The 24,948-nt window shown below is 31.5% G+C and overlaps 1 protein-coding gene across 1 annotated transcript in view; it reads right to left on the bottom strand.

The window, feature by feature from the left end:
- LOC143224794 (apolipophorins-like) overlaps window positions 1-24,948 on the bottom strand; it is a 145,321-nt gene that overhangs the window by 92,641 nt on the left and 27,732 nt on the right. The window contains exons 4-9 of the mRNA XM_076453108.1: window positions 20,704-20,925; window positions 19,377-19,532; window positions 13,170-13,368; window positions 9,674-9,920; window positions 8,122-8,287; window positions 874-1,059 (exon numbers count right to left, since the gene is read on the bottom strand). Coding sequence (XP_076309223.1) covers window positions 874-1,059; window positions 8,122-8,287; window positions 9,674-9,920; window positions 13,170-13,368; window positions 19,377-19,532; window positions 20,704-20,925 — 1,176 coding nt within the window. The remainder of the gene's footprint in view (window positions 1-873; window positions 1,060-8,121; window positions 8,288-9,673; window positions 9,921-13,169; window positions 13,369-19,376; window positions 19,533-20,703; window positions 20,926-24,948) is intronic.

Here is a 24,948-nt window from a genome sequence, read left to right as displayed (position 1 = left end):
ATTTTGTGACAAATATTTCAAATGAAACTGTTACTTTTTTTATAATAACTATTTTCTGTCATAGATAAAATTTGAATTATGGTAAAATAGTAAAGTTTGCAAGATCAATGCGTAATCTATAAAAACAACTTCCAGACTAATACTTAATTTTGTCTCACAGTTATTTAACTGCTGTGACACTTAGTGTCTCCTTTCTCAATGATGAATTGAACCCATAATAACTAGACATTTAATTATTTCAACTAAAAGTTGTTCTTCATATTTCAAACAGGCTTTAAATAATATCATTCACTGTGTTTCATCTAATAATTAATATTGAAAGAACAAATATTTTAGAAATATCCCACTACGAGAAACTCCAAAATGAAGATGGTGCTGGACACCTATAAACTTTACAGAGAAAAAAATTAATATTTTTCAAAATAAATTTTCAGAAAGGGAAACGTTTTTGACACACAATTTAACTGAAAACATTTAATAATGATGTGTTATTTCTCCAAAATTTTCAATTTTGAAACATGCAGAAAGCATGGAATTATTTTGTCAGACAAAAAATAATAAGTGAAACCAATCTTAAATGATACGCTAGTTAATTAGTTTTCACAATATATAAGATCAAATTTGATTTTGAAACAGATTGTGTTTAACCTGTAGTCATTTGATTTCTAAAACAATCTAAAATATTTACAGGTTGACAAAGAAAATATTTTAAAGAATCACTGTCAAAAGTTTCTATGTAAAAATAAATCAATATAGGTTAAAAATACCATGCCAATAAGTTAGAAGCAATATCTGTTTTATCAGACTGACTAAGATAGCTCTACATGTATAATGTCAAGTCAAATCATCTTGTAACATTTAAATTTTTCACACCTTGTCTTCATCTTCTAATTTATCAACTCGACACTTGTAGCCTAAATGTTTATGAAGAGCTTCTATGACTTTGTTTACAGCTTCATTCTCTGCACAACTGGTCACATTGAGACAAAAGGTGTGTACCATGGAAGACACACCAAAAAGTGTTGCTCGGTCCACATCATTCTTACTCAGCAACAAAGGCTAATAAATAGGTGATAAATAAATAAAGCAAAATAAATAGTTTTTACAGTCATTCTTCATTTTTCACATTAAATGATACAGTTTTATTTTTGTTTTTATCAAATTTTCACAAAATATAAATTTCATGTTGTTACATAATCTTTCAAAGAAGCATATAAATATTTATGAATTTGTATACACACTAATGGCCAAAAGTATGTGGACACCAAACCATCACACCCATATGTGCTTCTTGAACATCTCACTCCAAAACCATGGGCATTAATATGGAGTTGGTACCTCCTTTGCTACTATAATAGGCTCCACTCTTCTGGAAGGCTTTTCACTAGATTTTGGGACGTGGCTGCAGGGATTTTCTCCTATTCAGCCATAAGAGCATTAGTGAGGTCGTCACTGATGTTGGGTAAGAAAGCCTGGTTTGCAGTTGGCATTCGAATTCATCCCAAAGGTGTTCAATGGGGTTAAGGTCAGGGCTATATGCAAACTAGTCAAGTTCTTCCATGCCAGCCTTGGCAAGCCACGTCTTTATGGGTCTCGCTTTGTGCACGGGGACGTTGTCATGCTAAAACAAAAAAGAACCTTCCCCAAACTGTTGCCATAAAGTTGAAAGCACACTATTCTCTAGAATGTCATTATGTGCTGTAGCATTATGATTCCCTTCATTGGAACTAAAGAGCCTAGTCTGAACCATGAAAAACAGCCCCGGACAATTATTCCTACTCCACAAAACTTTGCAGTTGGTACTATACATTCAGGCATGTAGCATTCTGATGGCATTAGCCAAACCCAGATCCATCCTTCACACTGTCAGATAGTGAAGCATGATTCATCACTCCAGAGTCCAATGATGGAGTGCTTTACACCTATCCAGCCAACGACTGGCATTGCGCATGATGATCTTAGGCTTGTGTGCAGCTACTCGGCCATGGAAGCCTATTCCATGAAGCTCCCGACGAACAGTTCTTATGCTGACTTTGCTTTCAGAGGCAGTTTGGAAATCAGTAGTGACTGTTGATTCTGGACGGATGATTTTTACGTGCTTCAGCATTTGGCAATCCAGTTCTGTGAGCTTGTATGGCCTACTGTTTCATGGTTGAGATGTTGTTGCTCCTAGACATTTACACTTCACAATAACAGCACTTACAATTGACCAGGGCAAAAATTTGATGAACTGACATGTTGGAAGTGTGACATCCTATGACAGTGCCATGTTGAGAGTTATTGATCTCTTCAGTACGACCATTCTACTGCCAATGTTTTTCTATGGAGATTGCATGGCTGTATGCTTGATTTTATGCACATCTCAGTAATGGGTGTGGCTGAAATAGCTGAACTCACTAATCACAAGGGGTGTCCACAAACTTTTGGCCATGTAGTGTATTTACCATATGTACGTATAAACACAACTGTGGCAACTGAATGTTCTCATTTACTGTCTTTGTAAACTATGTCATTCTAATATTTTATATATAATATGTTAATTCTACAACAACATTATATATTGTTGTAATAGATACTTGCCTCAACTCACCCAAAGCCATCAAGATCTTGAACTGTCCTTTAACCGTTGCTAAAGTTCTCTTGCTAACAGCAAACAAATTTTTATACCCCATCTGTTTTGTACCATTTGAGAACATGTGCTGATCATGTGACTACCCTCCACCAATCATATTGTGCAATCTATACTGGTGCATCTGGCTCTCTCTACTATTATAAAACAATCCTCATTTTCAAGAATTGGCAAATAAAAAACAGAAACAGTAGCATAGCACTGAGGAGGAGGAAGGGTGGGGAATGGGTGAGAGGAGGTAAGTACCTATTGGAAATACATTTTCAGTGTAAGAAAATGTTAACCATTCAAACAGTCTTATCTCAGCTTACCCAAAGCTAAAATCCCACATTGCAATAGTGGACAGGCCAATGAAGGCACACCAATATCCAATCAAGTGGAAACTGACAACACTGAAAGAACAAGTGTGCAACAATATAAACAGAAAGCACACCTATGCAGTGTAGCACTACTTCTGGAACAAGCATCCTCTTTGCCCAGTAATTAACACAGGAACAAAAAGAGAGATAATTCATTTATCAGGCACGAAAGCATTTAGAAAAGAAACATCCAACATAAAATCAGTAGAAAAGTGCTGTGTAACCATGATTTGAAACAGCATGGTGTTGACAAACATGTAAAGTGTAGTGTGGAAGTGACAACAAACTGGTAAAGGTACATGTCAAGAGTAGTGCTTTGAGTTACAACAAAGTATGACATCTGAGTCATTTTTGGAAGAAACATCCAGAGGAAGCACCTTGTATACATAGAATTATGAAAAAATTTAGAAAAATGAGTATGAAGGAGAAGGTTTTTCATAATCAGCCTGTTGACAACATACAAGTCATACTTCATCCATATATGTGGCAAACCACAGTACTTAACATAATAACAGTGAGATATAGAATGATGCCAGAGGAAAACAAAATAACTATACATGGCTTTAGCTAAAGGACTGTAAATTGTATAGGAATAGGCCTAGTGCAGTCTGCTCTAGAAAAAAAATGTCCAGGAGAAAATCCTTGGGATATGTTGAATTATACAAAATGTGTTCCATCTGTGCAAAAAAAATAAAATGAAACTGCCTTATATAAGTTTGTGAGATCAACAAGTACAGCATGCCTGGGCAAAAAACACATAGGGAAAACATCTTGAATACGTAATGTTTATTATTGTGGTGAAGTGTGACTCACCTAGGCAGCAAGAGACATCCAGTGGAAGTGCCCTGCATAAGATATAGAGATCAACAAGTGAAGTCCATCCAAGTCCCAGGGGGAAGCATAATGCATAAAAAAATTTTGATCAACAAGGGCAGTCTGTATGGACAAGAAACATTCAAGGGAAGTGCCTTGAATACTGAATATTATTATATAATTCATTGTTTGGTACTGTAATGACAACATCTGAACAAGGCATGAAAGACAAAACTGAAATCCAATATGGCAAAACAAATGTGGTGGAATGGTAAGATGAAAGGAGGAGAAGAGAAAAGAAATGATAAGGGAGGAGAAAGCTTTCTGAAAACAGGAGAATCAGAATATGTTCAACAGGGCAGTCTTATAACTCAAAACAGTTGACACTCATAAACCCTGAACAAATAGCCAGGCAAAGAACAAGGAAAGATGAGGTACCAAAGGATGAGAGGAGAAAAAGCTACAGTAAATGGATCTGAAAGTAGACAACCTCTGATACACAGAGAACGAAGAAAGTCGAACTGAATAGGAAAAACCTGACACAAGAGGTGTGTCTCCAAGCTCCAATCCTATTCATAAGACCGGACAAAAGCTATATGTATTGCAGTTGTTGGAGGAGAGACTAGGACAGAGGTAAGGGCAGGAGATAATGTTCTAGTAAGGGCAAGAGCAGAAGGAGCCACATCCAAGTACGTCATTATGAAGCAATGAGTAGGGCACATATATGAAGTAAATCCAAACCTGATTGAATGCTTCAACTCCGAGCACTGAGGGGTGTGAAACCAGAGACCAAAAGAAAGAAATTTTGGTGTTCCAATGAATTACAAACATATACATGTGGTGTTCCCTGTTGAGAACACATTTACCAAAATATCCATAGAAGAACTATTTCATACAGAGATCCTGCTAGCGTTGAGGTAGATAATCATCCACCAGATTCATAACACCAGTTACTTACATGTCAAGATCACCATAAAATCGTCGTGGGACCACTGAAGAAGATCCATAGTCTAAAAACACAGATCTAGATATGATTCCTCCTTGCTAGGTGATACAGTTGACAACAGTGGAATAGTCAAAATAAACCATAACTGCCTGTCCCCTCAGGAGCAAAAAGAAATGATAAAATGCCCAATAAACTGTCAAAAGTTCCAGGAAGTTAAAATGTAGATCCACCTCCTTGATGGACCATTGACTACAAATTTCTTGGGATTTGAAAAAAGCCTCCAATCCACCAAGGAAGCATCAATAAACAGTACACTTTTATAGGGTAAGGCTACTGAAACTGCTCACTCAATATTGCTGAGCCATAGTGAAGAAGGCTGGGCCTAATGAAGAAGGGAATTGAAGAAAAACCCCAACAGAAGAGGATATTGAGCAGTGTTAAGAATGGAATTTTCCAACTATATCAGAAAACTGTATCTAATTAGCTTCCCAGAGAAGTCAGCAGATGTGATTGACCACTGGGGTACATAAATGTGAGCAGGAGCCAGCCATTCACAAAAAGGAAGCCTGAAAACTAAAGGAATGAAAATGATAGGCAAAAAAAAGAATATCATTTGACAAAACACAAAGAGCCAAACAAGGATCAAATGGCAACACCCATAACCAGAAGACATGACTTTCATGGATGAATTAAAGAAAATGACAAAGTATATCTTGAACAGATTAGACAAGACAACTGGAAAAGGTATTGTCCTGAGGAAAATGGAAAGATATCTGAGAAGTAGAACTGAAGGTAGAATTTTTCTAGATAGAACCCATGGAACTTTCATGAAATGCAGCCAAAAAAAAGACACAAACAAAACATACTTAAAGAAAGTAGTTATTACTAACGAACTAATAAAATTGTCAGAGATAAGACTGATTAGTGTACTATTATTAATAAATTCATTTTGTTTTTATAATTAATTGAAGTTGAGGCTATTGTACATTGTGTTTGTTATCCACTGAAATCGAGGATATGGAAATTTCTACAAAATCTAAGTAAACGATGTATAAATTGCTGTGACCAGACAAGTGGAAAAAGAGTAAAAGTAAAGTCATGAAAAAAAAGGTAGCCATCATAGGAGTAAAAGGCCTAGCAGTATGAAAGAGATAAGGAAGATAATTTGTACTGTAAAAGGGTGTTCTGAATTAATTGAACCTGGCTGTATGAATCTTGACAAAAGGCAGGAGATTATTGGAAGTATGAAGAGCAGAGAAATATTGAAGATACAAAAACAGATGATTATTGTAAGTTCATGATATAAAGGTGTAAGTGAAGTATACATGGATACTACTGTTATAGAAAGACAAAAATAGTCTGGCTTTTTAACTGAATTTTACAGCACTTGAATTAGCCTAAGGGGACTTTTGACAAGAAGAGAATTATATAGTGTTTAAGATACAAGTATAATTTCTATAGCATGAAGAATTTTTGTGCAAATGTTTAACTTGTTTTGAATATATATATATTATTTGAAAAACAAATGGAATATGTGCTGCTCATTTATTATTATACTTATCAACAAGTAACAGATATCTACTGTAGAAGAATCCTTAGCCCGAAACATCCATATATTTACGTTATTATATTACACGACTAAAAACCTAAAATTTGTACAAAATTACAAAAAAAAATGAACTTACAAAACTAAACATTTGACCTAAAGCACAAAACAATAAGCAACATCGAAAGTACAAAACTCCAAAATATAGGAATTTAGAAGATAAATATCAAAGTTACAAGTCCACTTAAGAAAGCAAAGAAAAACACAAAAAAAGACACGTACACACAAAGAATATGAAATTCTAACTTGAAGAACATGAGCATTATAACACACCTAGTTAACAATAACAAATATAATCCCCTGGTAGATGTTACTAGTAGTAAAGAAAAATTAACTTACAAACTAACCAACATAATGGGAGGAAGGAAGTATAAATAGCAAACCAATATACTCACTACATTGGCCAAAGCTACAATTAATCAAACAGTAACTATTATGCAAAAACCATCCATATACTGAAAATTAATAAAAAAAATAATAATCAAGCTCTAAATGGAAATTTAAATTAATGAAACTAAGATGGTGAAAGAACTATAAAAATCTAAGTTACCCATCACTGAAAAGCGAAAAAATAAAAGACTTAAGTTATTGAATAAGGAATTTTGTCAACCTGCCCAAGTGCACATAAACTCGCTTAACATGAGTTTACCTACTGGGAGGGAAGAACAGATCTCCTGGGAAAAAGAACAATGCCTTACCCAGGCAAATACTTGGAGATGTGGTAACAGGTGGAAGGTACAGTAGAAAGAAATTCCCATTCAGTAGTACCTTACAAAATATCATAATGTGAAAGGAAGAAATTGTTGACCAAACTTAAGACACAAACTCTCTGTGAACTAAAGTATATACTTTCATAGTTGGCTTCGTTGACCCAACAATGAGAATTCATGTTATAACCATTGTAAATCGCCATGGGAATTACCTCATCCTCCATATTAAATCTTGAATTCATATAGACAAATTATAATTCGAAAAACAGGAATATTTCTACACCAAATGAATAGAAACAATGAAAATCACAACTTGAAGTTGAAACTGATAGAAACCTGTGATCAAAAACAAATAAAATTTTGTAGTCACACGAATTAAAACACATTCTCCATGTACAAAATGTCAATCACAAAAGTAAGAATTATTCTAGAATAGTAGAGGAAGCTAGCTGCATTAGTATAGATGGCACAGTATGATTGATGTGGAGTAGCTGCATGATTAGCACGTGTTCTGAAATGTCACAAAACTGATGGGACATAAAAGATTGGTGCACTAGTAGCAAATAAATTCTAGCAATGCTTAAAGGGTGGTTGAGGATCCAGATAGCTTCAAATGAGTGGGGGTAAAACTGTTTGAAACTATTTTTACTTTTAAATGAAAGTATAATCATTATTAAAAAATTAAATCATGATCAAACTGAGTTAGATAAAACTGTCTAAATCTGGGTTTATTAAAAATAGAAAGAATTTTAAAGAAATACATTTTATCAATCCATATTTAAGTAGAATTAGTTATTACATAAGAAATCACAAGCTTTTACAATTGGGCCATATATATAAAAACTTTAAAATCTTGATAAACATATTTGCAGATTTCAACAATCAATTAACTTTTACTTCAACTGAAAGAAGGCTCATTGGTGTCCTATTTGAAAAAGTTGCTATCATTTTGTTTTATTTTAGTTGGAAAAACTTTGTGAATGTAACATGAACTGGTTCAAAATTAAATCACTATTACAAATTAGAAGTATAAATACTATTATTTTTTCCAGCCTTACCACACATGCTTCTACTGATTCTTCAGAAACATTTTTATAAAAAGAAAAAGCAGTCTTCCACATCTTGGCTCGAATACCTGTTACACTGTTATTTTTAAGGAAATCAATCATTACTTTTATAGCTCCTTCTGATCCTGCCATTGGAAGTGAATCCAGAAAAACATCCCTAGTAAAAATTGTAAAATGCATTACAAGCGAGTAAACTTTTGTCCCTCTTTAAAAATGAAACAAAAAGACTCATACCAACACATTACTAAAATAATTTTAAATTAACTCAACCTTTATTATGGATAAATCAGTATTGACGATAACAATCTCACAAAGTAAAAATCATACTATTCTAGACATACTGTTGCAAAGTAACAATGAAAAACAAACCAGACAGATATCTTATTGCAAGTAAAACAGTATTTGTGTTTATTCAAATCAAGAAAATTATATTTCTGAAAGTTTTATACTGTTCATTGCTTCTACTCAACAGTATAAATCTAGTGTTTTTATCTTCATGTGTAATATCTGTTCTGTACAGGGCTTGTAACAGAAGGAACTGTAGGGGCACTCAACAAAGTGCATATTTCTATCACACAGTGTTGGCCATATTTGGCTCTCAAAATACAAAAAATGTGTTCATATATTTGTCATTATCAATGGATACAGATCATTTTTGGTAGGACAATGAGAAATACTATTTCAGATATGTTTACCAAGTTTCTTCAGAATCTAAACATTTTGAATTGCGTTATAGAGCAAAAATAGTGTGAAATATTGGTCTTAATGTTAACAGCTAGAAATGTTTTGTAACCTTGCAGTGACTTTGACCTCCAAAAATTAATTTCTTGTAAGTTAGATAATAGTCTAAATGTATACCAACTTTCATTCAATTCCACTGAGCTGGTTTCACAGGAGTGGAAACACAACCTCTGTCCACCTTCAGTGACAGAGGTAATAATTCAACAACATGTACAAACATTCCATATTTTTATCAGAATAAATTTAAAATAAGAAAACTAAAATTAACACTGAATAATTATTGTTTAATTCCCTAGAGCTCATACACTTATACTGACTTTAGACTGAAAAACATCTGTAAAAAAAATTATTATAGATGATACACTAATAGAATTGCAAATACCAACTGCATTTGACATCAAATTCATATTATATGTCCATTTAACATCTTCAAAAAACTGGTGTTTACACTGTTAAAATTTTATGTATGTCATCAAATTTTGCTAAATTTAGCCTGTAAAGATATTTTATATTTGTAAATAAATATTACTACATTACACCTGACTTCCCTTATTTAAATTACTGTTACCAACAAAACATAAATATCTAAAAAACAAGTTATTTTCATGATAGATGACATTATTTTATTTTAATAAAACACTTTTTTGCATGTCTATATTGAAATACCATTTTTGTTTAATAGTTAAATTAATATTAATCTATTTTATTTCAATTACTCCAATCTCAAGGATCAAATACTGTATTATCTATATCTTAAGATGGATAAAATACATACACTAAGACTTATTAAGGTTAAACTTACATTGCTTTTGGTAAATCATGCAGATCACTACTTTTCAGATAATTATAAATTTCGATTACTGAACTGTGTGAAAGGTTACGAAGAATGTACACTAGACGAGTAAATAAATTAGGAACATCAGGTTTAACATCATCTTTTAGTTTAGAGACAATCTCACGAATGATATCCACGGCTTCATAGTGATCTAATTTCTTTTGAGGCACACCTTTAATAGCATAAAGGAGATTGGAACGACTGGAAATACGTGCTGAATTGAAAAAAAAAGATAGTAAATAATAATCTCTAAAACCAAATAATATAATAAATTACTTTCTTGTTTTATTTTGTTTCTAAATTTTGAGTGCTTTTGAGTAATATATATGTACAATACTTGACTAAAATTTCCTGAAAAGTATTTTATTCTATGGTTAACAGAATACTTATGTCAACAGATTGATATAAAAGCATAAAACCAGACATATGTAACATTTTTAACTAAAAAAAAAAAAAGATTAATGGTGGATGAAAGCAGCATGAAATAAATTTAAATCTGAAAGCTGGTGTGTTTAGAATAAATAAACACAAAGCAACAACATAACTTGGTCCAAAAAGTTTTAAGGTATTGTGAGCAAAAAAAATAATTTTCAGATAATAAAATGAAACAAAATTTGAGGACATAAAATAAAATCAAGTAGGATAAACAACACAGTCTTTTTTAAGAGACTTACAATCTTGTACTTTTGCTCCCATTTAGATTAGAAAGTAAAATAAATTAACCCTTGTCTGTGTTTTTTTATATTACCCCATTGTTTTCAGCTTTTTCTACCTTGTAAAAAATTTATTCACAACATCACTAGATGTTTTTTAAAATTGTATTTATTTGTTCTGTACCCATCAGCTTTCTAATTTATTTTTCTGCTGTTTTTATCACTCAAGCCAGTAAGTTAATGTTTAGTCAAAAAAATAAAAAAACACACACTTCTTAACGTACATATACATTAAAGAAAACTGAGTACACCATTTTCATCATCCTACATTATTTTAAGTTGCTATTAATGTTAGTAATCAGTCTCCTAAACAGCATGTTAAAAATTAATACATTAATATTTAAAGAAGTCATAGTCCAAGGTTTTGTGATTGAAATCATATACATGATAAAAGATCTATAGCATTTTGATTTTTGACAAAACATACAAAAATTATTCATTTGAACAAAGAAAAAAACTATCCCTCAAATTGTACAATCTAATTGTCAAATCTGCTATACTTTCCCTTATTATATACCTATCTTCTTTTTCATGAGAAAATTTGCTTTCTTTTCCCTTTTCTTATTTCATTTGTTTTGATTTCTACACAAAGCTACACAAGGGCTAGCTGCACTAACCATCCCTAATCTTCAACTCTTAGGCAACTCTTTTACAAATGAATAGTTGGATTTACCATCACATTATAAAGTCCTGCAGCTGAAAGGGTTGGCATGTATAATGGATGGGGGAGTTCACCTATAGTCCTCAAAGTGCGAGTCTAGCATCCTTAACCACCTGGGTATGCCAGGCCTCCCAATTTCAGAACTGGGTAGATGTCACTGATATTCTTTAAATTTTTCTTTTTCAAAGTGGATATGCTTAACAAAACTGCATGAAATGTAATAAAAAACTTACTAAACAATTTCTATTTTTGTTTTAAGATATTAATGTAATTTTCATATTAAATGTTTTAACACTATGTTGCAAAATTTCCAAAATTTGTTATGAAACACTTTTTTGAAAGTCATTCATCATTCTTGAATTTAATCTTTTTTGATGTTGTTTAGAAAGTCCATTCCACATACTCAATCAGCTTCAAAGTGACTGATGTTATTTATTATTTTGACATTTTCAGTAGTTACTACATTGTGGCTAAATATCATAAAAACACCACAGAAGCTGACAAAGATTTATCAGTGGCCTATAACTTGATGTTAGGTTAGATACTAATACTTTTGCTAATAATAAATATTATTGATCAAAATAAACTTATATCTACTAAATATACTTTCTTCTTAATAAATTATAAGTTATCTTGTATATGTGTATTGTTTGAAAATAATAAATTTAACAATAATATTGAGTAAATACGAATTTTAGTCACCATAATATTTTGTAATTCTCTATTGCACTCTTTAAATAGAAAATGGTTTATTTGGTGTATCGTCACAGAAAAACATTTGTACAGTTCACAAACAAACCAACACAATTTAACATAAATTTTCATAAACAAACAGAATGTCTAAAGAAATTGTAAAAAATACCCAAATGTGTGATTTATTGCTAAGTCTTCTTAACTTCCTACTACATTCCAGTATTTTTTCTATGTAGAAGCTAGATCTTGTCTATTTCCCATAAAACAAAAATTACTTCTCACACCACTGTCTTCATCCTACATTGATGTAAGAAAGTTATAACCTTCTTAGCCAATTGTATTTAAGCTTTAACCAATAGCCATTTTCAAAACTATGCATATCCTGGTGGTTGAAGTACTCAACTCGTAATCTGAGGGTCACTGATTTGAATCCCCGTCACACCAAAATGCTCACCCTTTCAGCTGTGGGGGCATTATAATGTGACAGTCAATCCCACTATTTATTGGTAAAAGAGTAGCCCAAGCATTGGCAGTGGGTGGTAATGACTAGCTGCCTTCCCTCTAGTCTTACACTGCTAAATTAGGGACAGCTAGCACAGATAGCCATCGTGTAGTTTTGCTCAAATTTCAAAAAACAAACAAACCAAGGATGTTTTTCAAATACCTAATTATATTTCTACTCCACCATTTTTTAATACAAGATGTCTTATTGCACTTCATATATACAGTCCTAGTAACAAATGATTGTAAATATGAAGAATATGCAGGTGTACACTGAATACATGAAAGATGATGTATACATCTCTACTATTTATTCAGTACACTTCAGTTAGTCATAGCACTGTATATCTGAGACTAAATTCAGTAAGTTAGTATTGTATTTGATAATATCATACCCCTAATAACTTTTTAAAGCAAAAAATATATAAGTGGTATGGTCTAATCAATGATAAAGATGTATCTGAATTCCTTTTATCGATCTAAAATTTAAACAAGTTTTGTTTGAATGTACTCTCTCACATGACATTTACAAATACTTGGAAGTACTTCCATGAAAATTCTTTTTGTTTTTAACCCACGGAAAGATGTATTTTCTGTCTATCTTTTAGTGATAGCTGTCTTATAGGTGTAAAATTATGCTATTATTTATGTCAAATCACTATTGGATGGCCACAGTACAGTTTACAGTTTGGATTTGGAAGGAAACTACTCTTATAACAATATTTAAATATTTAATGATGAGAAAAAGATATATATTGTACTTTCTTCATGATTACCTCATAACTTTACATGTTTTTTTTTTATTTCTAGCATTATGAAATGGAACTCTTCCCATTGAAATTTCAAATATTCTAATTCTTGATGATTATCCTACAATAATGAGATCTATACTTACTTCTCCTCACATTTACACCATCCTCAATACCAGACAGATAAAGGTAGATTCTTGAAGATATATGAGCACCTTTATCTGACTGTGAAAATGGAATAAAGGAGTTGGTTTCCTCACAAACTGCTTCTGTGATAACCTGGTTTCTATCAACTGTTTGCTTGCAATTGTATTTACCATCCAAAAGAGGAATATTTTGAACTGGCTGCAAAATAAATATTTTTAAATTTATATTTGTTATTTCTAAAGCATAATATGATTGTTGTTCAGGGATATACTAAAATATATACATATGAAAATCTGTTTCAAATCAACACAATGCACTGAAAGAGTTGTAATCTACAGTCGTTATATAAATACTTGACAGCTGAATGATTTTTTAGGTTTTAAATTAAAAAAAACAGGACTTCATAAAAAAGAAACTGATACTAGTTTTATTAATTTACTAACAAATTTGAAAGGTAATTTTTTTCTATTAATATTAAAGTATTGGAAAAATTGATAATTTTATTGACTGGAGATTTTGGTATCTAATATTATGCTGAATTTCTATTTTAAGATTTTAACTTTGGTATAGTTAAAAAAAAAAGAAGTATACAATTATTTTTTGTGTCATAAATCAAATGGAAATAAACGAAAATATGGTTAAATATAAGAAACATATTAATATTAAATACTTAAGCTGTGAGAAACAAATGCCATAATCCCAAAAAAAATCTGAATTTTTTTAAATTTGAAATTATGCAAGATTACTTTCCAACAAATACTAAAGAATTTTGATTTTAAACAATTATGGTAAAATCCCTGGAAGTATAGGAAAATATGGTAAAAGTAATAATCAAAACTTCTTTGCTCTTACTATTTCTCTCTCTCTCTCTATATATATATATATGTAATATATAAAGTACCATGCAAAAGTGTGAGGATAAATTCAAAAATTAGATTTCAGGCTACTTTCAAAGGAGGTAAATCACAGGCATAATATCAAAATTTTATTAATTTCATATTTAGTAAAACAGAAACTCAGTGCAAGTGCTTAAGTTCAGCAAACAGTTAATATTTGCTGAGCTTTGTGTTCCTCTTTTGCTTTAACAACTGCAGAGTCTTTCAGGCATTGTTGCAACATACTTAATCAAAGTGTTGTTTGAAATTTTACTCTGAATGTCTCCAATACACTCACGTAAAGTTTCGTTGAAGTAATTTTTTTATTTTCGAGCATTTAATCTATCAAATCTTGGATCTGCTCAACTGGTTTGATACTGGGGCTCCATGGGGGCCATTGCATCAGTTAAATGATTCCAACACCTTTACTTTTTAGCAAGTTTGAATCTCTTGACAATATTTGGAAATCAAAGTAAAGGTTTTTTAACTTCCACACAACCAAATATTCCATTCTCACTGAGTCTTCTTGATACTGTCATTTCATTCATGGTCATTTAATCTCATGCTTTAGATCAGTGGCAGTCTTCCTTCTGCCCCAGTGGGTGCATAAACAAAGATAATTAACATCATTGAATTTAGGCATTCTGTCTCTTACTTTTCTATTTTGAAATTTACCTGTCTCAGTTTCATCACCTGGAACATATTTGACAGTCTTTGAGGAGCATTTCAAGTCTGGAGCAATTTGTCAAACAGTCCAACCAGCATCACATAAATTTGTTCATGTAAACTCTTTGCTCTATTAACAATGTTTTTTGAGTCATAGTATGACAACTTAAAATTTATATAATGTCAAACACTATTTCCTTGTGGCATGCTATTAAACTGATTTCTTCTAGCATATACTGATACCACATGCAAGCTCCTTGCTAGCTTCTTTCTATATAGTTAAGACACTGCATGGGATATCATGACAGTTATTTTAGAGTCTAAATTTCTTCAGTATGTTCATTCAAGTAGAACCCTTATCACATGCCCTTGGTATAAGTATATGGGAATTCTAAATAATAAGTATTTTTACACTGGCTCATTCAATTGTGAAAAAAAAGCATCACAATATTGTTAATTTTTGTTCTGTAATGACATGGAAGAATTAGCCCCATGAAATGGAAAGAATGACAAAATATTTTCTTCCCCTAACACTTTTTGCACAGCACTGTATTAGTTGTTGAATGTGCAAAAAGTCCATAAATATATAATCTTCAGAGAGATAGAGAGAGAGAGAGAGAAAAAAAGGAGCCAAAGTGAATAATAGATATCAAAATATTTCATAAATTACTTTTATTTGACAACTTCAAAGCTTCTTGCCAGGATGGGATTTATATGAATATTTTCTACAATGTTTTGTCACTGAATTAATTCTTAAAACCAAAATGAGCAGTTTCTTTCAATTTGAAAGAAATATACTGTGTTTTCACTAACAAAAAATATTAACAAAAGAAAGAATAGTTTTGAAGGTATATTTTTTAATATTTTAATTTAGATGTTTGTTGCTAGAAGAAGCATGTCATGAAATCATTTAGAAAGATCATGAATATAAAAAAACCTAAACATTTCCTGTCATAAGTAGAAAACAAGTAATGATATAATTGTGAGTTAATGAATTAGTTAACCAGTGACATGTGCAGCAATGAGTCAATAGTGAATCAGTTTAGTGCCAATCAGTGAGTTATTAAATTCTATGACTCAGTAATGACTTAACATTTCTTGTTATCATCTCATAATGTGGTAATTTAACATCAACAACTAAAGTTATCTGTGAGTTACTCATCCCATTGGTTTCAGAATTTCTTCACAATTACTGTTTGTGAATTTATGTCTATATACTGTTTCATAGAATGGAATTTGCTTTTTCAATTAAGCTTCAAGTTGATAATCTAATCACAAAATCAAGCAAAAATATATTAGCTGGAAATGTAGAATGAAGATGAAAAAAAGAGAGACAGACAGAAAATTGTAACTTGAATAAGTTTTTCACCTAATTGAAAAACCAACAAACTGTGAGAGAAAGGTACCACATGAAGCATATCAACCTCACTTCAAAAGCATATTCCAGAGTAAATAAGTGGAACACAGTACAAAAAGCTTTTCATCTTGTTTCATGTTAGATATATGCTACTGTTTCAGTTTAAGTTTAATCCAAATGTTCAATTTAATTATTTTTTAGAAGTGATAATTATCTAAAATTTGTTTACATAACTGTTTACAAATGATACATTGCTTAGTTCAATACCTAGGAATTAATAATTGCACCATGTTACTAGAACCTTCTGAGTTTTTTCATTCTTTTAATTGAGTATGATGCATCATAATATCTAATAGAGTATGGGATGTTCTACATCTCTGTTTGGGTACAAATATACATAAAAAATATAGTTTGATAGATCTAGATTGCATTAATGTGAAATTAGCCATTATAGTGATAATTTATAAAGTGAAATATTATCACAGATTATATTGTAATAACAGAGTAAAGAAGGAAAATTTAATCATGTCAAATTTTGTTCTAAAGCAACTGCACTAGGGTATGTGGAATTTGACAAAAACACACGACTATTTAAAGCTCTGTATACAGCTGTGATAACAAACAGTTATCACAGTGGCATGCACATATGGCTTTTATATATTTAAAAATGGCTAGTATGGGTAGAGACCCTAAGCCAGCAACCAATTAGCAACCCTAACAGAATTTGCCATGATGAAGACAAACTTCATGCTCAACAACCACAACTATATATAAACAAAAGGCCTAAGCATGGGCAATCCAGTATTACCAGTTCTAACCAATATTTTTATGACACAATTTGAAACACAAGCAATTAACACAGCATTACATCCACCACTATACTGGTACAGATATGTAAACAACACAATTGTGGGATTCACATCTACAGAACACACACTTAATTTTTTCTATCACATTAACTCTATACATCCAAACATTAACCTCCCATGTGAACAGGAGGAAAGCAATCAAATATCATTTCTTAACCTCAAAATTACAAGAACCGATACACAGTTCAAAACAGAAATCCACTGAAAACTCACCCATACTGGACTATACATTCCTTGGGACTCAGCACATGAAACAAAATAAAAACTCAACATCTTAAGAAACCAAATAAACACAGCCATAAAACTATGCTCACCAGATAAAATTAATGATGAATTAGACAAAATGAAACAATACTTTATCAACATCAATAAGTTTCCTCCACAAACTGTAGAAAACATTATATGCACACACCTGGTAAAAAAGCAAAATCAACTAACAAAAATAAATATATCCCACGAATTAAAAAATCACGAAACCATATATGGCTGCATACCATATATTCCCAACATCAGCAGAAAAATAACCAACATTTGGCAAAAACTAGTAACAAAATATAACATTCCCGTTAGTACCAAATTCATTCAAAAACCAGGCACAAAACTAAGGTCTATACTATGTAAACACTACACTGACAAACACTACACCAACATTATTTATAAAATACAATGTGATAACTTCCATGACTTCTATATTGGAGAAACAAGTAGAAAAATGGAAACCAAATTCAGAGAGCACAAAAAGTCACCTTCACATGTTTTTGAACAGTGGAAATCAAATAAACACAATATAACCATAGAAAACACCCAAATACTAAATAAAAAAACAAATATAAACAAATGCAAAATTAAAGAAGCCTGCCTTATACAACAACTTAAGCCCAAAATAAACCAATACAAAGGAACACTTTTATACCTATATTAATAAATATAATCAAACATCTGAGCATTCCTACACTCAGTTACACAACCCCATTCAAACATGTAGTCAACTATCGGTCAGTTACCTCTTTCTTTGTGAACTAGACAATGACCAAAGAAGGTCAAAATGTCGTTCACTTCTCTACTTGTGCTTTCTCTACCCATACTAGCTGTTTTTAAATATATAATTTTCTCTACAAGGCCACATTTAAGTTAAATGGCTCAGTTAATCATTACAATTGCACCTACTGGGTACCTCAGAACCCACATGTTACAGTTGAACACCACATATACTTACCAGGGGTTACAGCATGGTGTATATTATCAGCATTGGGCATAATTGGACCATTCTTTCTCAAAAACATAGTCACAGGTCTCATTTATCTGAACTTGCTGCAAGAATGTGTTGTGCCACACATTCAAGAGCAACTTAGAGATGAGGAGTTTTATTTCCAGCAAGATGAAGCACCTCCCCACTACCACTGTAATGTGAGAGTCTATCTTGATGAAAACTGCTGAACAGATGGATTGGGCAAAGAGGTAGCACTTACTTTTCCCCATGTTCACCAGACCTCACACCTCTGAACTTTTATAATGGAGATATGTCAATGATAATGTTTATAGTACAAAACCTACGACAATCAATGAGCTGAGAGCAGCAATTCAAAGAGAATGCACTCATATTCCAAATAAAATGGTTTGTGAAGTTTGCAATTCCATCTGTCCATGTTATCAGAAGTGCCTGGATCAGAATGGTCATCAGTTCGAACATGTGTGATAACTCAAGATATTCTACACTTATCTTCTTAAACTTGAATTATAAAACTAGATATATCTTAATAAACATTGTATTTATACTCATTCCAAGTGTGTATACATTTTTTGGGGCATACTGTATGTTGGTTACCATAATTTACCAAGATTATTTGCATGCATTTAATAAAGTTTTTTCTTTCCCCAATAAGTAAAGGAAAGTTGAAATCTTATAACAAAAATAAAAAAAAAACTATGATAATGATTAGGAAACTGGTTGATTAAAAAAGTAGAAATTAATCACTTTTATGTGATTAATATATTGATGAATCTTTTAAAATATTTTCACAAGCGATGCAAGAATAAAGATGGCTTGTTAACATATATAAGCTTGCTAATAATGTGAAAATGTTGAGTATGTTTAATACTATGCTATTTACAATATTCAAAAGAATTTTTATTTGTATGAAATATGTTTGTAACCAAATACTACTCAAATTCATTTCAAAAAAATATTAATTTTTATTGAATAGTATTCTAACTTCCTTCTGATTGTTTTGAAGTCGGTATTTTAGGCTCAGTATTGAGACATTCATCAGAATTGATTAGCAAAGAGCCCAGATTGATATCTCCAGATCAAAGAAAAGACAGTAGTACTCCATATAGATCTGTTCACTATGTTATAAAAGTATTTAATACTCTCTCAAAAAGTCATTATTTTGCTATATTAACAATAATTAAAAATGAAACTAGTCGAGCTGTACTTACTGAACCAGGAGATGTATATGGGTTTGAGAAGATGGACGTAGTAGCTCCATGACGATTTTGACACGATCTCAAGTCCTTAGTTTTAACAACAGTAAAGGAGTCCAAAGACCTATCCTGCATTTTGTACTCTGTGTTACATATTCCTGAAATGTCCAACTAAATTGAGGAAAAAATTCAATTTTCAGAAACTAATATATTATTTCATGAAAACAACATTAGCTAATTTCATAAGCTTTTATTTAATTTAATAATTATATTTTTGGTAAAATGTGTAGGTCTATCTGTGATAGATGTCTAATTTTAAAGTCATAGAATAGGGAAATAGCATCAAGTCAAGTGTATACATAACTACCTCTTGAACTATTAATTATCAAGAATTAGTGAGAGTAAATTTCATATTATAACATCACCATGAATGAAAGGGTAAATTATAACCTGTGTATGAAGGCAGTTGGTAATATTTGATTTGCATATACATGTGTGTATTCTAGTTCTTTTGCAAATGATATTTGTTTATATACATTAAAAAACAAACAATTCACATACAGACCAAGTTTCTTCTAACACTAGATGAATTTAGATTAGACAAAAAAGCATGTTCAAACAATCATAACTGCTATTTAAACATTTTTCTAAAACGTAAAACACTTTTTAATTCATAATCTTTCATGTGTACTCTATAGAATATATATACATACACAAAAACATATAAAACAAAATTACAATCAATAACATTAAGGAATAAAAATGTTGTTCTGTTTGATACTTTTTCACCCAATTAAGTAATACTTATATCTGATAATAAATACATCACCTGATCATTATTCTCCAACTAAACTGCCCTTATTAAAAAAAAAAAAAGCTATTTGAATAACTTTGTGTGCTATTTTATAAAAATAATATTACAACTACCTACAAGGTAGTTATGCAAAGTACCTATTTTATATAAATTATTTAGAGTAAATATAAATTTATTAAAGAATGAGATATTGTAATCATCGATTTTTTTATACATTGTATGAAATAGCAAACATATAACTTATAAAAAATTTCACCAATTTATTCATTTTTTTAATTCTCAACACAGTCAACTGTAATGTTATCCAAAATAAAATTTAAGAATCACACAAATTTCAAGCATATTCCAAAATTATTACCTTATCTTACATTTTTATCTCAATTTGAATTCTGCCAGATTAATATTCAAGAAATACTTTTCTTTTCATCATTCTTAATGTTATCTTGTACCCTCTCTTTCTGTTTATATTTTAACTTTAATTATTGGATACAGGTGTAAGTTAACTATAATTGTAAAACACAATTTAACCTCTGAAGTGCGAGTATGAGAGCTGAAAGATTTCATGGAATTTTGAAGAGCTGACAAAATCCCTCTTTTAATGTTAGTAATCCAAACCGCTTCATCTGAAGAAGGACAGATACTGATAATTTGTCCATCATGATAAGCAAATGGTAGTGGGTCTGCCTCCAACATATGTTTGAAGTGGTGACGGTTGCTGACACCAGCTCCATCAAGGAATACATCACGCAACTGAAGAAGTATACAGATTTATAAATGATAAATGTTAATCAATAAAATAAATCCTTAAAATATAAAAGAAACTAAAAACAATCAATATGCAAAATAAATATGTAACACTGCCATATTACCTACATACTCACTTTGCAACAATAAAGTATGAGCTGAAACTATTGTTGCTCATAATTAACCTGTACAACTTAGTTTTCACTTAAAACAGAAAAATAATTTTGTCAAGAAACATTACCTACTTTCTAAATTTTTATTCTTTTTGGTGATAGAACTGTAATATTTTTTTGTAATTTCTAATGAAATTGTATAACAATAGTATAAAGATGTCAGTTCAAACAATACTTTGAGGAACATTTGAAATAAAGTTACCATAGAAAATCTGCTGAAGCATTTATGTGTCAAAAGTCACATAGCAAAATTATAAACTAAAACATTATTTGATTGTACTTGGAACAAATAAGCAGGAAGATAGTTATAAATTTGCACAGATTTTATTTCAAGCATAGCATTATTAATTTGAACAGGATATTGTTACTGAAAGATTTTAAAGTCACTTTTATGTATTTAAAGTCTAGAAAGAACTTACCTTACAATAAATAAAAAACACAGAAACACCTCTCAGTAAGATATTTTTGTCTTATACATTTAACCTTTTATAGTTTTACCCTTAAGCATCATTTAAAGCTATCTCACTTTGTGGCTAATCTTAGCATTCTAGCTCCATTCCTCTTGGCAATAAAAATATAATAGTATGTTTTTTATAGCAAAGCCACATCGAGCTATCCACTGAATACACCATAATTTAATAGTAAGCACATGCCAAAATTTGAAAGTTGAATGTGTATATAAGTAATGCGTGTGTGTTTTACCCTTGTTTTCAAAAAAGTGATGAAAACTGTCCAAATAATTATCAGTTTATTAGTCCTATAATAGTGGTGGGAAAAGTGTTAAAATTTTAATAAAAAAGGTCTTGGAAAGTCATTTCAAAAAATTTAATTTTATTGGGAAGTCAACATGGCTTCACTAAGTGAAAGGCTTGTCTTACTAATTTTTTTATATGTTTTAAAGATATTATTGCTCATGTATATGAAAGTGAGGGCATACATTTGCTACATCGAGATTTCAAGAAAGCATCAGACAAAACACTACATATAAGGCTTGTTATAAAGATTATCTTTTTATTATAAGTGTGTGACAGACAGGTTGGCTCATTGGGTAGAAAAAATAGGTGGGTAGAATAAATTACAGGGTTATTTTAAATTGTTTGTTTTTAGTTAAGCATAAAGCTCTACAATGGGTACATGTGCTTTGCCTGGCATGGAGTCCACAGACATACCAATGTGCCACTTGGGAGTATTATAAATGGAGATTAAACAAGCAAGATACCTCAGAGGTCAATGTTAGAAATTTAGCTATAATTGATTTATATCAAAATATGGTCAATAAGGTGCTTAAACTTGCAATGTTATTAAAATTTTGAATGTTGCTAGCTGTGAGGAAGATGGCACTACTTTAAAAATGGATTTGCATTACTCATTGAGTTGGGTGAATAAATGTCAGACAGCTTTTAATTATAATAAGTGTAAAGTGATACATATGGATTATCATAGTTTGATTACAAGCATAGTTTTGACAGGAATAACTTTAACGGTGTTATGATTGATTAATTTCTTAAGCCATGTACAGAATGTGGTTGCTAATGGTGAGTCAATGAGGATTTTAAGTTGTCTGTATGGAAATGAAAAAGTTATAAATTCATTTTGTAATCACTGTTTAGGCTTCAGTGTATTATACTAAGTGTTGGGCTCCTTTCCTTAAGAGGAACAATAAACTGTTGGATGGAGTTCAGAAGAGGATTTCTATAATATCTGGGATGGAAGGGTTTGCAATGTGAGGGACAGTTAATATCTCTGAATTTTTTTCTCTGCAAAAGAGAGAATGAGAGATGATCTGATTGAGGTGTTTAAACACTTAAAGAAAGTGACATTGCTGATGCATCTTTTTCTTGTTTGTACTGAATGGTGAGAAAGTTAAGATTATGAATCACAAAAACAAATTTGGCAGTAAAGGAGTTTTTCTCGGTTAAACCATTTCTATTTTTTTCCAAACAGTGTTTGGATTTTGAAATAGATTGTCTTCTACACAAGTGATATAATAAATTTATAGAAAGGCTTAATAGATGTTTAAACTATGAGGGCTGAACATGAATTTTCTTTAACTTTAGATAGATCAACTGGCCTTTTATCCCTAAAGTTAAATTACATTGTTACATTGAATAACAGATCCATATGGTCAGTCAAATATTTTCAAGTTATAATTCTCATCAGCACAGCTACACAAAAATTATAAAATGTTGTCCAAATGAGTACTTCTAGAATTCAATAATTTATGCAGATAATATTATTGCTTGTAATTCAGTGATTTATCTACGCATCTGTTTACCGTTTCGTTGCTTAAAAAAAAAAATTGAGGTATTAGCACTAAAGCATTGTCTCATTACAACCTCTTCAATAATCTACCGCTTTAAGGAAGGTTGTTTTCTTTCGAAAACTTAAAGTTACAAACTAAAAATATATTTCCTACTAGCTGAAGTACCTGGACGGAAGTTATGTAAATTCATGTTTAATTAAACGTTATCTTAGGGCATGAAACTTCGCTTCACTTATGTACAACTGTTTAAAAAATTCCATTAAAATATAAAACACAAAATATGTAACAGCAAATTTGCAAATATCACCCCAACCACCATATGTCGTGCAGATTTATCCGTATGGGGTAAACTAGTAGTAAACAACGCTTTTGCGAAATGCGAAACTTAACACGTGTTTTTTTCCATCGACCTAATGTACCTCCATTACAAATTTGGTGAAAGAAAACTCATCCATGTAAGGTGATGTAGTTGTAAAAAAACACCCACAAAAATCGCAAAACTCAGTTTGTATAGGCATTGCATGAACCTAATAAATTTCCATATCAATTTTGATGGAGATTCATCCACACCCTGCGAAGTTGTTATATAGACATACAACAGACAGTAATATTAAATCTATATAGATATGCGCATAATTTAAGTAATGAATGTTAACAGACATAACTAATGACAGCTGGAAACAGAAGGATTTTCTGGATATTTATATTTTACCTATTGTGTTAAATGTTCAGGGAAGAGGGTCTGGTTTTGAATTTCGCGCAAAGCTACGCGAGAGCTATCTGCACTAGCCGTCCCTAATTTAGCAATGTAAGACTAGAGGGAAGGCAGCTAGTTATCAACATCAACCACTAACTCTTGGGCTACACTTTTATCAACGAATAGGGGATTGACTGCACGTTTTAACGCCATCACAGCTGAAAGGGCTGGTATGTTTTCTGTAAAGTGGATTCGAACTCGCAACTTTCGGATTACGAGTGGGGCGCCCTAACTACCTGGCCATGCCGGACCCAGGAAAAAGGGAGTCAATCACACACATATAGAAGAAAAATGTATCACCTGTGCAATGCTGGAAAACCAAATTTGTCATGTTCTTTTTGGTTTTTGAGAGAAATAATGCCACATTTTGTCCCCTTCGTAAAAGTTAAGTGTTTTCTTTCTTAAAATGGAAATTCTATAAATTTCACTTTCTTTAAAGTAAATTAACGATAACCATATAGCAGACCTAACTTCACAAATAAATAATGTTAGTCATTTCCTTGGGAACTTATTCTGTATATCCTGTATCTCAGCATTTCCTAGAAACAGTTTGTTTGTTTGATTTTGAATTTCGCGCAAAGCTACTCGAGAGCTATCTGCGCTAGCCGTCCCTAATTTAGCAGTGTAAGACTAGAGGGAAAGCAGCTAGTCATCATACCCCCATCGCCAACTCTTGAGCTACTCTTTTACTAACGAATAGTGGGATTAGTCATCACATTATAACGCCCCCACGGCTGAAAAGGCGAGTATATCTGGTGCGACCGGGATTCGAACCCGCGACCCTCCGATTACGAGTCGAACGCCTTAACACGCATGGCCATGCCAGGCCTCCTAGT

The sequence above is a fragment of the Tachypleus tridentatus genome, chromosome 1 (genome assembly GCF_004210375.1).
Source record: "Tachypleus tridentatus isolate NWPU-2018 chromosome 1, ASM421037v1, whole genome shotgun sequence".
NCBI classification, from domain to species: Eukaryota; Metazoa; Arthropoda; class Merostomata; order Xiphosura; family Limulidae; genus Tachypleus; species Tachypleus tridentatus.
Note: the sequence above shows the minus strand (reverse complement) of the source record. Positions and strands in the feature narration are given on the sequence as shown.